Source organism: Gavialis gangeticus, unplaced genomic scaffold, assembly GCF_001723915.1.
Source record: "Gavialis gangeticus isolate Ggan-Ray unplaced genomic scaffold, GavGan_comp1, whole genome shotgun sequence".
Classification (NCBI taxonomy): Eukaryota; Metazoa; Chordata; order Crocodylia; family Gavialidae; genus Gavialis; species Gavialis gangeticus.
The window spans coordinates 61,087,138-61,099,527 of NW_017729030.1; the positions used below are offsets into that span (position 1 = coordinate 61,087,138).

The following is a 12,390-nucleotide window of genomic DNA, read 5'->3' on the forward strand; positions in this document are numbered from 1 at the left end:
CCCCCCATTCAGTGAAATGCCGGTTAATAAAATGCCAGATAAGAGGGCTTTTACTGTAGTTATAATAATAATAGCAATAATAATTGGCAAACCCACATCAAACTCCTTCCATACTTCACTTACCATGGGCTATCGGTGCTAAGAGTATTGTGAAGAACAGCAACTGTGATGACCACATGACTGTGGAGGGAGAAAGTAAAGATAACCTGGCAATGAGTGCTTCCCAGTAAAACAAAAATAAGCGTCTTCCTGTTCCCTCTTTCAGCAGTCCTTCAGCAGGTCTTCAATTCACATCCAAAGGAAAGGGGAAGGAAAAAAGCCAGCCAAAAATAAAAATAAAATAAAATAAAATAAAATAAAAAAAGCACAGTAAATATCCAGAGTCTGAGACCTACAAAGTGAGAGAAAAAAAGAAAGGTCAGTAACAAATTAAAAAGATGTTTTGTTCATATCAAAAAGTTACACCACGACTGCAAGGATAAGGACCAGCCTAAGTACTCATAATTAATGATTATTCACTGTTCAGTAAGGATAGTATGGTATCCCTGTGCAGGGAGTTAGCACTTAGCACTTGTGTTCCATTTCTTCTTTCAGAATAGGGCTAACGTGGGTTTAATCAGTACCTGCACCTGGTGCGGACCTTCTGCAGAGAAGTGGCCTAAAAGCTTCTAATTCATTTATGCAGGCATTAAACTTGTATAAGCTTGGAGTCACTGATTCCAAACCAAGCGAAGTTTTGAACCAGCAATCAAAACACAAACGACCATATACCTTACTTTTAACCCCCTGCCATAATGCCACCTAATGCCTTGCTGATTCAGCTTTAGCTCAGTCCCACAAGTACTCATGCTATGCCCTTGTAAGGAAGTGTAGCAAAATGAGAACATGTGTGTGAGGACTTTCCTCTCAATAACATTTCCAACTAGCTACCATATTATACTCATGTTGGAGGATGGGTGGATCGAGTAAGCCAAGTGGCAGGAAAAAATTTTAAAACACCTCTAGAAAGTTAAATCACACCACCAGGTTGTTGTCCTGAATATCAGTTCCACTTAAAACTGTTAACATTTAAGGAATTGTAGTCTTTTACAGATCTATAAGACTTTGTGGCTTTCACAAACCTCATTTAATTATAATTCCCTCCAAAGTCCCTAATCAGAATAGGTTATGCTTTTCTGAGCAGTCCTCTCTGTTTTTGCCAATTTTTGTTCTTACCCAAGAGAAGCCAAAAAACTATACAAAAAACTTGTTGCATGCCATTGAAATGTGGGCATACTTTTGAACCTTAGGCAAGACAATCTATCCTTTGTTCAGTGCTACTATCCTTGCTCATCAACTAAATCAAACCCTGCATTGTTTAGACCCAAGCTCTCTGTAAGAATGTATCATTTCTTCCAATAAAATGTGTTTGCTTCTACTATACTTTAGTCCAAGCTGTTATTCTCCCCTAGCCCCCTCCCTCTGTAATTCACTCAACTGTAGCATTTGTTTTCCAAAGCTTTTATTCAGCTCCATAGCTGAGATGACTAAAAGCCCAAGGTCAGTAGACGGTCAAGTGAGTTACATGTGGACATACTGGTCAAGTTATGGACTCGCTTTCTTGATGGCTCTCAGAGAGTTTTTCTGACCCGCCACTAGCCATAATGGTCATTCATGACACTTTACACTTATTTTCCAAACAGAACCAAGGTTCTTGAATATTTTAATATATAGGTCTTAACAGAATTAAGCAGATCTGAATCAGAACTTCCTATACTTTAAATGCTGGAGGCTGCAAGTGAGAGAAATATGGGGAAAACCCTGGTCAAATTCTGTTCACTCTCCCTTTCAGTACCTACCTTCTGCCACTGTGTAACACACAATATTGGGCAAGATGGACCTATGGTCTGACCCAGTAAATGGTAGTTCTTATGTTCTTATGAAGAATTAATATGCATTCCACTTGTACTTCAGACAGTAATCAGTACACCTCAAACTAACGTTAACTGACTATTACTTATGTCTGCATTTTTAAGACCAGGCCACTGGTCTCAATCACAAGAGGCCTCAGTCACAAGTTTTAAAAGTCTGAAGCATCTGTACTACAGGTATTTAAAATAAAATTACACAAAATAAAATAAGTCAACTACAAATGAATACAGGGGAGAGCTAGTAAGGCCTTGAACAAGAGACTCTGATAAATTTTATAAATTGTCATATTATGGAAAGAGAGTGTTACGGTGCAGTAAAAACATTTGGGACAAATTTTGGAAATGATATACAAATAAATTTATAATATAAATGTATTTGTGTATATATTATATACACAAACAAATTATACTCCACATTCCAAATAAGGAAGTAGTAGTAATGAAATGTATTGGCTAAACCACATCATCACAGATCTTTGTTAGCATGTATTTTCTCATTCCCTGATCCACAGTTCTATATTGTTTCAGTACCAGAGGATGCAAATGTATATGCCATGGACAAAGAAAGACCACTGATTCAAATAGTATTAATGGTATAAGGTACAAAATACATTTTCAATAAAATCATAAAGTTGGGATTTTAAGATATAGGGACAGATCCTATTTCACCTTTTGGGCACATAACTGCAATCCTATTCCATTCTTCTCATGTTCCCCCACTCAACCCTCTCCCCCCAAAAAAGTTAACACAAAGAGCGGATGGGCCGCCTCCTCTTCGCTGCTTTTTATCCACTTAATCTTAAAACAAGGGGGATGGTTTGCTACAGAAGTGGGGGCATTAATGCGTTTGCCATGGACTCAAGCCAGGAAAAATAGGATCACACTTTGGCATCTAATACGTAAAACAAAATGTGGTTCCTAGAATCTTCTATCTGCCAGGACTAGAAATAAATGCTACATCCCATTATTTAAAAAAATGTAATTCCCAATTATCTAGTGTCCTTAAGCTCTTGGACCAGATTCCAAGATAAGGGATTCAAAATAAATTACTGTTTACACCATTCCTGAATATGGCCCAATATCACGCGCATTGATAATCCATGAGATACTGCACCTTCACCATACTGCCAGGACTGTTTCTAGTCTTGCTCCTGAAGAGATCAGAAGGGCAATGGAGTTGTGGCATCATGCCTCTCCGAGCTTCCCTCTCAGCTGAACAAAACAGGCACAATCTCTCCTTTAATGATGATAGACCCCTCTGTTACGCTTGCCTAATTCCATAAGCAGAATACCCTTTAGACTCCAGTTCAGCATGCATCAACTCAAATGCTCAATGAAGATGCACTGTTGGATCTGATGCATCATGCACTGGCTGATATAGGCAAACCCATTCTTATAAAGATTAGGACATTATTTGGGGAAATTACTATATTTCTTCAAAAGTAATGGCACTCACTGTCTTAACCCAATGGAAAGAAGAGTATGAAACTACGAAGTCTGGGTTGATCTCACAGCTTTACTAATCAGTTTATGTGGCCAAGCACTCACTTTGTCACACTGATAAAAAACATCTGTAAAGGAAAAATGAAATCATTATGGTCAACTCTTATAGGTGGTGGGGAAAAACACACTCTCAAGAAAAGCATTAGGAAAAGCAAAAAAATCCCTACAAAATAAAATTAATTGCATATTCTGGATTCTCTGGACATAAAATACAGCCAAACCAGAGGGACCACTGATGATCTTTTAAGTACTAAATACTGTATTTACTGGTTGCAAGAAAAGGACACTCCTTCAGTGTGAACAATTTAGAAGTTGCATTTGACCCACAGGGGTCTCCACTTGAACCATCAAGTAAATGCAAGCTACATTAATTTACAAGAAGGTTTTGCTGAACACTGACCTTTCTGACTGCAGTGCTGTCATCAAGAGCCACATATCCTGATTTGCTGTCAAACATCGAGGTAAGTGATTTACACACTAGTAGCTCCTAAAGCACAACTCATCAAAAATGGACTGATGGAAAAGGAGAAAGCCAAACGATACTCTGGCATTGGAGACTAGAAATGTGCTGTGTGATGCCTGTCAAGATGATCATTCTTAAAAAGACTGTTATGGATATACTGATGAATATAATGCCTAGCAAAGTCCATTCTTCAATACCGGATGTCAACCAACATCTGAAGGATCTCTTGTGTTACTTTAATGACAGTCTAAAGGAGGAGGGAAGGAAGGGGAAGAAATCTGAGAACTAGTCAATGCCTAGATGTGCTGAATTCAAAGTTGACCTGAGTAGCACAAGTAGAACTTATTCAAAACTCACATAGTCTCTGAGCTCTCGGCTGCCTGGAATCTTGTGCAACCACTGACAGTTGGCAACATGGGAAGAAAACATCACAATTTTGCCCTGGTAGCATTTCACCCTCGCCCCAAATTCTGCCCTGGCAGTGTTTCACCAACATTTCACTGGGAATTTGACCTTTGAGGTTCTCCACTTGCACTCCAGCTAGTCCTCTAGCTAGGCAGAGTTACTTGTTTAACAGTTTCAAACAACTAAATTACCTCTTCCAGTACAGATTTGTATTCTTTAATTAAAAAAAAAAAAAATAGTCCTGGACTTCTTATCTCTTTCTTTTGTAAAACTTGCTTACTTAGGAGAAAATAAGTTCAATGCTTTAAGCAGATATTGATTAAAGTTGCTGTTTGCAAAAGAAAAATGCCTGCAAGTAATTAACCCTTTGATGCTGGTGATTGCAGAGAAACTAACAGTGCCATAAATGCAGTGCTCTGTTCTCAACATCTGTTTAACAGGATTCTGCTCCCCAAATATGTTTTCATGATTTCACTTTAGGAAGCAAAAGAGGAACAAGAAAAAGGGAAAATGTACTGCTTCAACAAAATATAAACAATGACCTATCATTTTAAGGTAATATAACGTAAAAAGGATGTTCTCAAGCAAAAAACAAAGGTAACTGGCTTAAAAAATTTTAATTGTTAAAAAAGAAAGAACTGTTAAATAATGGAATTCCTTCTCTCTGATCAGTTGCTACAGTCTAATAAACTTCTTTCAACTTCAGCAACAAAGCAAGACCTTTTTTCTTCCTTTCCCCTTAGCTAGTTTCAAGTCATTTTAGTTTTCAGTTTCTCATTCAGCACTGTACATCGATGTAATGTTTAGGTTGCAAACACTGCAGGGACACATTTGTTCATATAAAAGGTTTTCCAATGGCAGTGTTAAATAAAGAATCATGGACACATATTTTAGGCTTTCTGAAAACTTACCAGTAAATTTGCAGCTGAAATTGAACGAACACTATAATGCTACATATTTTATTTCAAACCACAAACAAAAAGAAACTTAGTGTCTTCATAGATGATTGTGTTCAGTGTTGATTGTTTTTCAATTGAAGAATTTCAGAGGCTGAAATGCCCCACCTGACCCAACTCAAAGTCTCCAGGGGCAGATCCAGGGGGGTGTACCAGTGCACTTGCACTCCCCCTTTGATTCCTGCTCCACCCAAAGTTAAAAACCAACTACTTGGCAGTGGGAGCAGCATTTCTGGTCAGGCAGTGCTGAGAGGATCCATTGGCTTCGTGGCTCATTATCATCTACCTGATTCGTTCTGCACTCTTCATTCCACAGGTGTTAATGACCCTTTCCTTTTTAATGGCCATGATGTTCCACCAAGCAAGCTGTCCTTTGTTCTTCAGTTTTGATGTCTGTTAGCTGCTCCTGGCAATGAAATTCCTATTTCACAGCTCTGCAGATTATTCTTAACTCATTCCAATGAAGTTATATTTGTTTTTGTTAAAATTTTTAACTGAATAATAGAGCTCTAGGCCCCTAATATATGAATAAAGCTTCTAGTTTATTTTTAACTGGAGAAAAATGTGCTCATATGTGCTGCTCCATAAGTGATGATGCACCCCACCATCTGCAACCCCCTTTCAAAATCCTGGAAGTACCTATGAAAGGCTCCCTTTCCTACTGGAGCTCCCACTTCTGTTCCCTCTAACCTTTCTGATGGGTCTACATGCACAACAACTGGCTACTTCACCCTTTAATTGTGCATGTACCCATAACAGGGTTTAGACCACTCCAAGCCCTGGCCTAAAACCTGTAAGAACAAGATTTACACCAGATGATTCTTGTTTGAATATCTGTTTCCCTAAATGGAAGATAGGAAGAATCGACTGGCATTCCTCAGGCCTTTTTTCAGCAATATAGTATAGTTTAGACCATGGACTCTCAGAAAAGCAGGGCTGGAAGGGACTTTGAGAAGTTATTCAGTCCAACCCCTCTGCTCAAGGCAGGATGGCATTTGCAAGCTACTTAATACATTACAGGTTTCCCTCGCTTTACGCTATACATGCATTTCTGGGAAGTGGCACATAACTTGAATTCACATAAAGGGAACCCACTTTACAATGCAACAAATAGGGATAAGTTCCAAGATCTCAACTGTACTGGCCCCCAGAACGATTTCTATCACTTTTACAAGACCGTTTTTTTGGTACACACAAGCATAGGGCAGTATCATAATGAGGAGAGCAACTACAGAAACACATGTTGCAGAGAACGAGTGAGGAGCACAGATCCACACAGAAGACTATACTTTGGTGTGCATCACTCCCACAGCGCACCGCACCGCACCAAGCAGCTTACCGTGGGCTTCCACTATACTGATCGCATAAGAGTGAATTTATCTTGCATATAACAAATTTTTGGTATAAAAAGGGTCACTGCATAATGAATTCGCAAATACAGAACCCGCATAATGCGAGGGAAACCTGTTTTTAAAATGGTGCATACTGTGGCCTTGAGCCCAGGTGTACCTGGCACAGCTGCCCATCCTAGTCAGCCACCTCCCCAACAGAGCACTAGACTGGACACAGGTGGCAAGAACCCTGCATCTGGGCGTAGTCACACACCCATTCCCTAACTGAAGAGGTAGTGTCTGGGCAACAGGTTTCAATCCTACACCTAGGCTGCTGTACCCTTGGCTTGTGCTGCTACTGGCTTCCTCACAGACTCTCTGGATACCTGATCTGGCCTGCCCACAGACCCCAAATTTTGCCTGACCCTTTGGATATCTGGCCTGATCCTGGCTTTCTGAATACCTGGCTCGACTAGCCTCATGCTGTTTCTGACCCGTTGAATCTCTGACTCAGTTCCTCAGATGTATCTCCTGGCTTCTGGCTTCCCTACACTTGGACTCAGTACACTATCCTCAGATCTGGACACCTATGGCTGGGGACAGATGGGTTCAATTATCTTCTCAGGTTATGTTCTGACCTAATTTTAACATGGGGAGGGACATAATTTTGATGGTCCCTGATTTCATGCAAATATATAATAAATTACGCAAAGGCACTATTGCCAACTCTCATGATTTTTGGCATTGTTCTTAAAGTTTACGCTTTGGGAATGTGAAAAACGTAGCTCTTTCTTTCTTTTATTTATTCATTTTATATATACAAATAAATGAAAGACCTATGTTTTACACATTCCCGAAGCATAGACTTTAAGAACAACCCAAAAATCATGAGTTGGTAATACTGCAAAGCTGAAATTTGGAGAGATGGCATTACCAGAGTACACTGAAAGGTATGCAAATATTTTTATGTCCTTATTGACTCTAGATCAGCTAGAGTCACAAAAACTGACTAGGAAAAACCTCACTCTCCGATTGGCTAACTGCTGCTCACCAATCCAAATGGAGGTGCTCACATTTGTTAAGATATAAAATAGCCACCCATGACAATTAAACTTCATAGAAAATACATCACTGGAACAATTCTGGAGGAGAAACTGACTGAGACAATCCCATTCCAGGATAACGTGCAACCATCCCCTCAGCCAGATTCTAAACAAGGTTATGTTTCAGTTTATAGATAGGTCTCCAGAGAAGCAGTATCACTGATTCTAAAATATTACTACACTTCTAGGCCCTATCCAGTTGTATTGTGTCTACATTATAAAGAGGAAATACCACAGAACATTGGTATTAACAGTATATCACTGTTGCCAACTCTCTATTTTATAGCAAGTGTCATATATGGTACTTCTCTGAAATTATGAACATCTCAGCTTTCTTGGGTTTTTTTGCCCCTTTTAAAAAAAGTTTCTAGTCCTCATTCTAACACTCCCCCCGTCCCACACCCCAAAAAAGGCCTGAAAAAAGTGACCCAAATGTAGCCTGGAGGTTAGCATCACAAGGTAAATAAACATAATCCAAAATTCATGTTTGTTTTTTAAATCCCAGGATTTTGAAATCAATCTCAGAATTTCTTTGGGATTTCAGAAGCTAAGTATGATCCTATTCCACCCTGATGGAGTTACTGAAAAGCCATTTCCACCTTCATTCTTTCAATGCACCATAATTTTAGGCTTAAGAAGATGGAGAACCCCAACACCTCTTGTGATAATGGTTTTCAGGTACACCTGTTAGCTGCCTGATATGTGGAATAACAGGATGTGGCCCTGGGCATTGACAATGCTTTGCTGCTTATTTGCATGTCCTTACAGATCTCAAGACTGCAATGTAAACTTGCTTTTGCTAGCTTTGATAGTACTTCTTTTTGAGATCCTTTCTCTCTTTCTTTCACAGCTCCAGTTTGTGCTGCCTGGCTAGGGAGAGACATTCAAAAACCCTGAGACTGAATTGATTCAAACTTTGCAGGTCAGTCTAAGCTGGGTAGGTTAAACCAGTCTGTAACCATACACATACCTGCTCTGGACCAAAAAATTGCAGGCACATGCCTGCAGTGGCTCAGGCTAGAAGCCGGGGGACACTACAGCAGCCCTCCATTCCCTTCTATAGTGCTGAGCTAAGGGGATGTGGCCAGGCCCCAGCAGTACACTCTGATTAGGGAGGGTCCCTCCCCATCCTGACCAGCCCAGCAGGGAATTGATAACAATGTTTATCATCCCTAACTCAGTGTTTATGACCCCATTAAGAAAAAAACAGAGGGACATTACCAGCTACCTGTTGATTCTGCCTTTGTCCCATCTGCCACAGCACAGACGATAGCTAGCATGTGGTATGCTAGCTAATGCTGAGGTGTCTGTGTAAGGTGGGGGGATGGGGGAATCCCTGCTTAGCAGAGTGGGGGGATGGGGGAAAAGGAAGCCAAGCAGATGCCTGCAGTCTCTGGAGCTCCAGTCAGGAAGCAGAGGGGAGGGGCCATCCCTGCTGTGCAGTAGAGTGCCCAACCCATCCCAGAGAGCATGGCAGGATGCTGGGGGAGTCTGGTTTAACTTAAACCAGCAAGGGGTCTGGGGCAGACATTGTATAAAACAGTTTGACCCAAATCAGTTAGGTCTACATTTGACCAGATTCATCTCAAACCAGTTTCAGCCATTTTCAAATTGGTTTATTTGCACTGAACATCTGTTCTTGTTACAGGTTTAAACCAGTTTCTGATCACTTAAACTGGTTTTTGTGTAATGTCTGTTCCTAGCCCCTGAGTTCAACTGTCTGGTCAAGACTCTAACTATGAAGTTGTAATTTTGAATACGGTCACACTTTTAATTCAGAAAGGAAAATTTGGGTTCTGAGGAATAAGCATGTGAAGGAAAATTATGGGAAGCGCATTATGATTAAATGGATGCATCTTGAAGTCTAATTTATAAAAAAAAATCATTTGCTAAGAGCCTTCAGGCATGACTAAGAAAATGTTTTCTAAACTATTAAAACATCTTGTTCTAACATAATTTCCTCACTTTTGTCGTGTGTCCCTTCCTGTGCTTCTTTTCTAGCCTATCTCCCTGATCCTGCCCATTATTTTATTTTTTCCTCTTTCTCCCAGATTACCTAGGAGTTCCTTAATCAACACTGAGGAAAAATTCCCCAAAGGCTGAAGATCTAATAAGGGGGCCAGGGGGAGGGGAGTTCACTAACCTTGACCATCCTTAGCTTGGTTTCTGCAGCAACATAAACAAAGACCACTTAGTAAAGAAGTAGGGACTGTCTGTATCCTTTGGATACAGTTCCTGAAAGGTGCAACAAGCAGCCACAATACCTCCTCCAGAGCACCAGGTGGACCATTCACTGTGCACAGGTCCTTTGGAGGTGGGCAGAGGAGGAGGCAGGAAGGAACAAGGGGTGCCTGCACATATCCTGTTCCACTCCTAAGAATGATGTAGGGTAGTCTCCTCTGTAGGTATGCATAGGCGTGTGCAGCATGAGCTATGGATGACAAACAACACTATAACTTGAATCAAATATATGCTATCCAAGGCATAACCAAATTGCAGGGAAAGTCTGGATGTCAAACTCGGCCATTTTCAGGGAATTTAAGTCAAAACTGCAGAAATATGACTGAACAGCCAAAGGCCTGTATCATAGATACCCTGTATTACAATTGCATCCTAAAACATTAACTAAGGTAACCAAATGCATTAATAGTTATTTTGCTATAACAACTGTAGTTTTGCTAATACGTTCAAATGATTATAGGCACAAAGGCAGCCTTGAAGATGGAAAGAACAAAGCAGCCTTGTCAGGCCAGTTAGTAAATAACTGACCGCAGGCTAAAAGGCAAGCCATAAAAAAAGATAAGAAAACTGCCCTTCTGGTAACTCAAAAATACAAATTTAATTTGATTAACAAGATCTTAATTAAAGTAAAGATTGCCAGATGATTAACAGACTGGGGTCAGATACCCAAAAATAAATAAAACACCTTAGCTAAGTTGATCCCTTTACTGCTTTCCTAGGGCCACTAAAATCTGGTTCCATCCAGTTCCAAAAGTTCCAGTGAAACAAAGGCATTTAAATAAAACCAATCAGAGAGCAATATTAGCAAGTCAAATCAACCATCTATAAATATTGGGCCTGGAACAAGCAACAAATTTGACCTGTTTCAAAGCTCAATAAAAAAAAACAACTCAGCAAGAGTCCCCAAGAAAGCAGAGACTCTTGGCCAGCAGACCTGTTCTTCCTGAATCCAAGGCTACGTAAGCATTGTCTTTATTAGTACCAATAAGTCTTTGCTATTGCATATCCTAATAAAGCTTTTGTGTTGTGACTGGAATGGTCTCATTGATCAATTAATCTAGCTCCTAACCACAAGTCCAATCAAAAGGTAACACCTCTCCACAGCTGCCCTAAAGTGTCAGTCTGCAGAGAGTAAAGAGGCCTCTGCAGAAATGCTGTGTCCATTTCAGAGCAATCTGTCCCCAGGAATGGTCTGGATCACGTAAACAACTACCATCATCTACACTTCCATGCAGTAGGCCTGTCGTGGGAGGCAGGAATCTTCTACATACTTTACCTTCATATCCTAAGCACACATGCTCAAGGGCCAGGTGCAGCATAGTTTGTAGCTCTTTGTCAGCATAGCAGCTAAACCGCAAATCCAAAAAACCCTTAATATCCAAGGCAGCCAGGCAATGGTGGAGCTTTGTAGTGTGGGATCAGACATTCTAGTCCATCTGATCACTGGTTGCATGTGTTCTCGAGGGCAGCTGCAACCAGGCCTGACTTTCTGACAAACACATGAGCTGAAGTACTTGGGACAAAGTGGCGTGATCATGGATAGCAGAGGTTCATCTTCAACCCTGGATTCCCTTAGCTTTATAACTTTGGTTCAGACTTTAAATAACTGCTTTCATAGATTTCATAGACATTCAGGCTGGAAGGGACCCCGGAGGATCATCGAGTCCAGCCCCCTGTCCCAGGGGCAGGAAGTCAGCAGGGATCATAGGATCCCAGCAAGTTAAGCATCCAAATGTGTCTTGAAGGGGTTCAAAGTGGGTGCTTGAACCACCTCCGGTGGCAGTCTTGTGAAAGAAGTATACTGTGGTGAGAGAAGTGTACCGTCTCCCAGGAGCCAAGATTGGGGATGTCACAGGGAAGATCACTGACCTCATCTGGCCTTCCGACTACTATACTATGGTCCTCATCCATGTGGGAACCAGTGATGTGTCCCGGAGTAGTCTGGACCAGATCATGGATGACTATGTGGTTCTGGGGGCCAAGCTTAGAGAGTTGGGAGCCCAGGTGGTCTTTTCGTCCCTCCTCCCGGTTAGTGGAGGCCGTCAGCGGCAGAGCGCCTGCATCTGTAAGGTGAACTGGCACCTCCGGAGTTGGTGTCATCACGCCAGATTTGGCTTCCTGGACCACAACCCGCACTTCAGAGCAGAGGAACTCCTGGGGCGTGATGGTCTCCATTTCTCCCCCAAGGTAAAAGTTTGTTTTCTTACAGGCTAGTTGACCTCCTCCGGCAGGCTTTAAACTAAGTTTGTTGGGGGATGGGGATCCACAGGAGCAAGAGAAAACTCAACCAGGTGTAGGACCTACCCAGGTAAGAGCTCAGGTATATACCAAGGGACCAGTCGTCTCTCAGGAGGGGGGGATGCCCAGGGCTCCCTTGGGGGGATTAAGGTGTCTCTTCACTAATGCAAGATGCATGGGGAACAAGCAGGAGGAGCTTGCACTCCTGCTTGCAAGTAGTAAAATTGACCTGTTTGGCCT

The 12,390-nt window shown here is 41.3% G+C and overlaps 1 protein-coding gene across 12 annotated transcripts in view; it reads right to left on the reverse strand.

Moving 5' to 3' along the window:
• ADGRL3 (adhesion G protein-coupled receptor L3) overlaps nt 1-12,390 on the reverse strand; it is a 1,275,722-nt gene that overhangs the window by 825,938 nt on the left and 437,394 nt on the right. For all 12 annotated transcript variants that reach the window (XM_019522289.1, XM_019522280.1, XM_019522284.1 and 9 more), the window contains one exon: nt 124-391. In XM_019522289.1, the coding sequence (XP_019377834.1) occupies nt 124-178 (55 nt within the window). In that variant the 5' untranslated portion in view covers nt 179-391. The remainder of the gene's footprint in view (nt 1-123; nt 392-12,390) is intronic.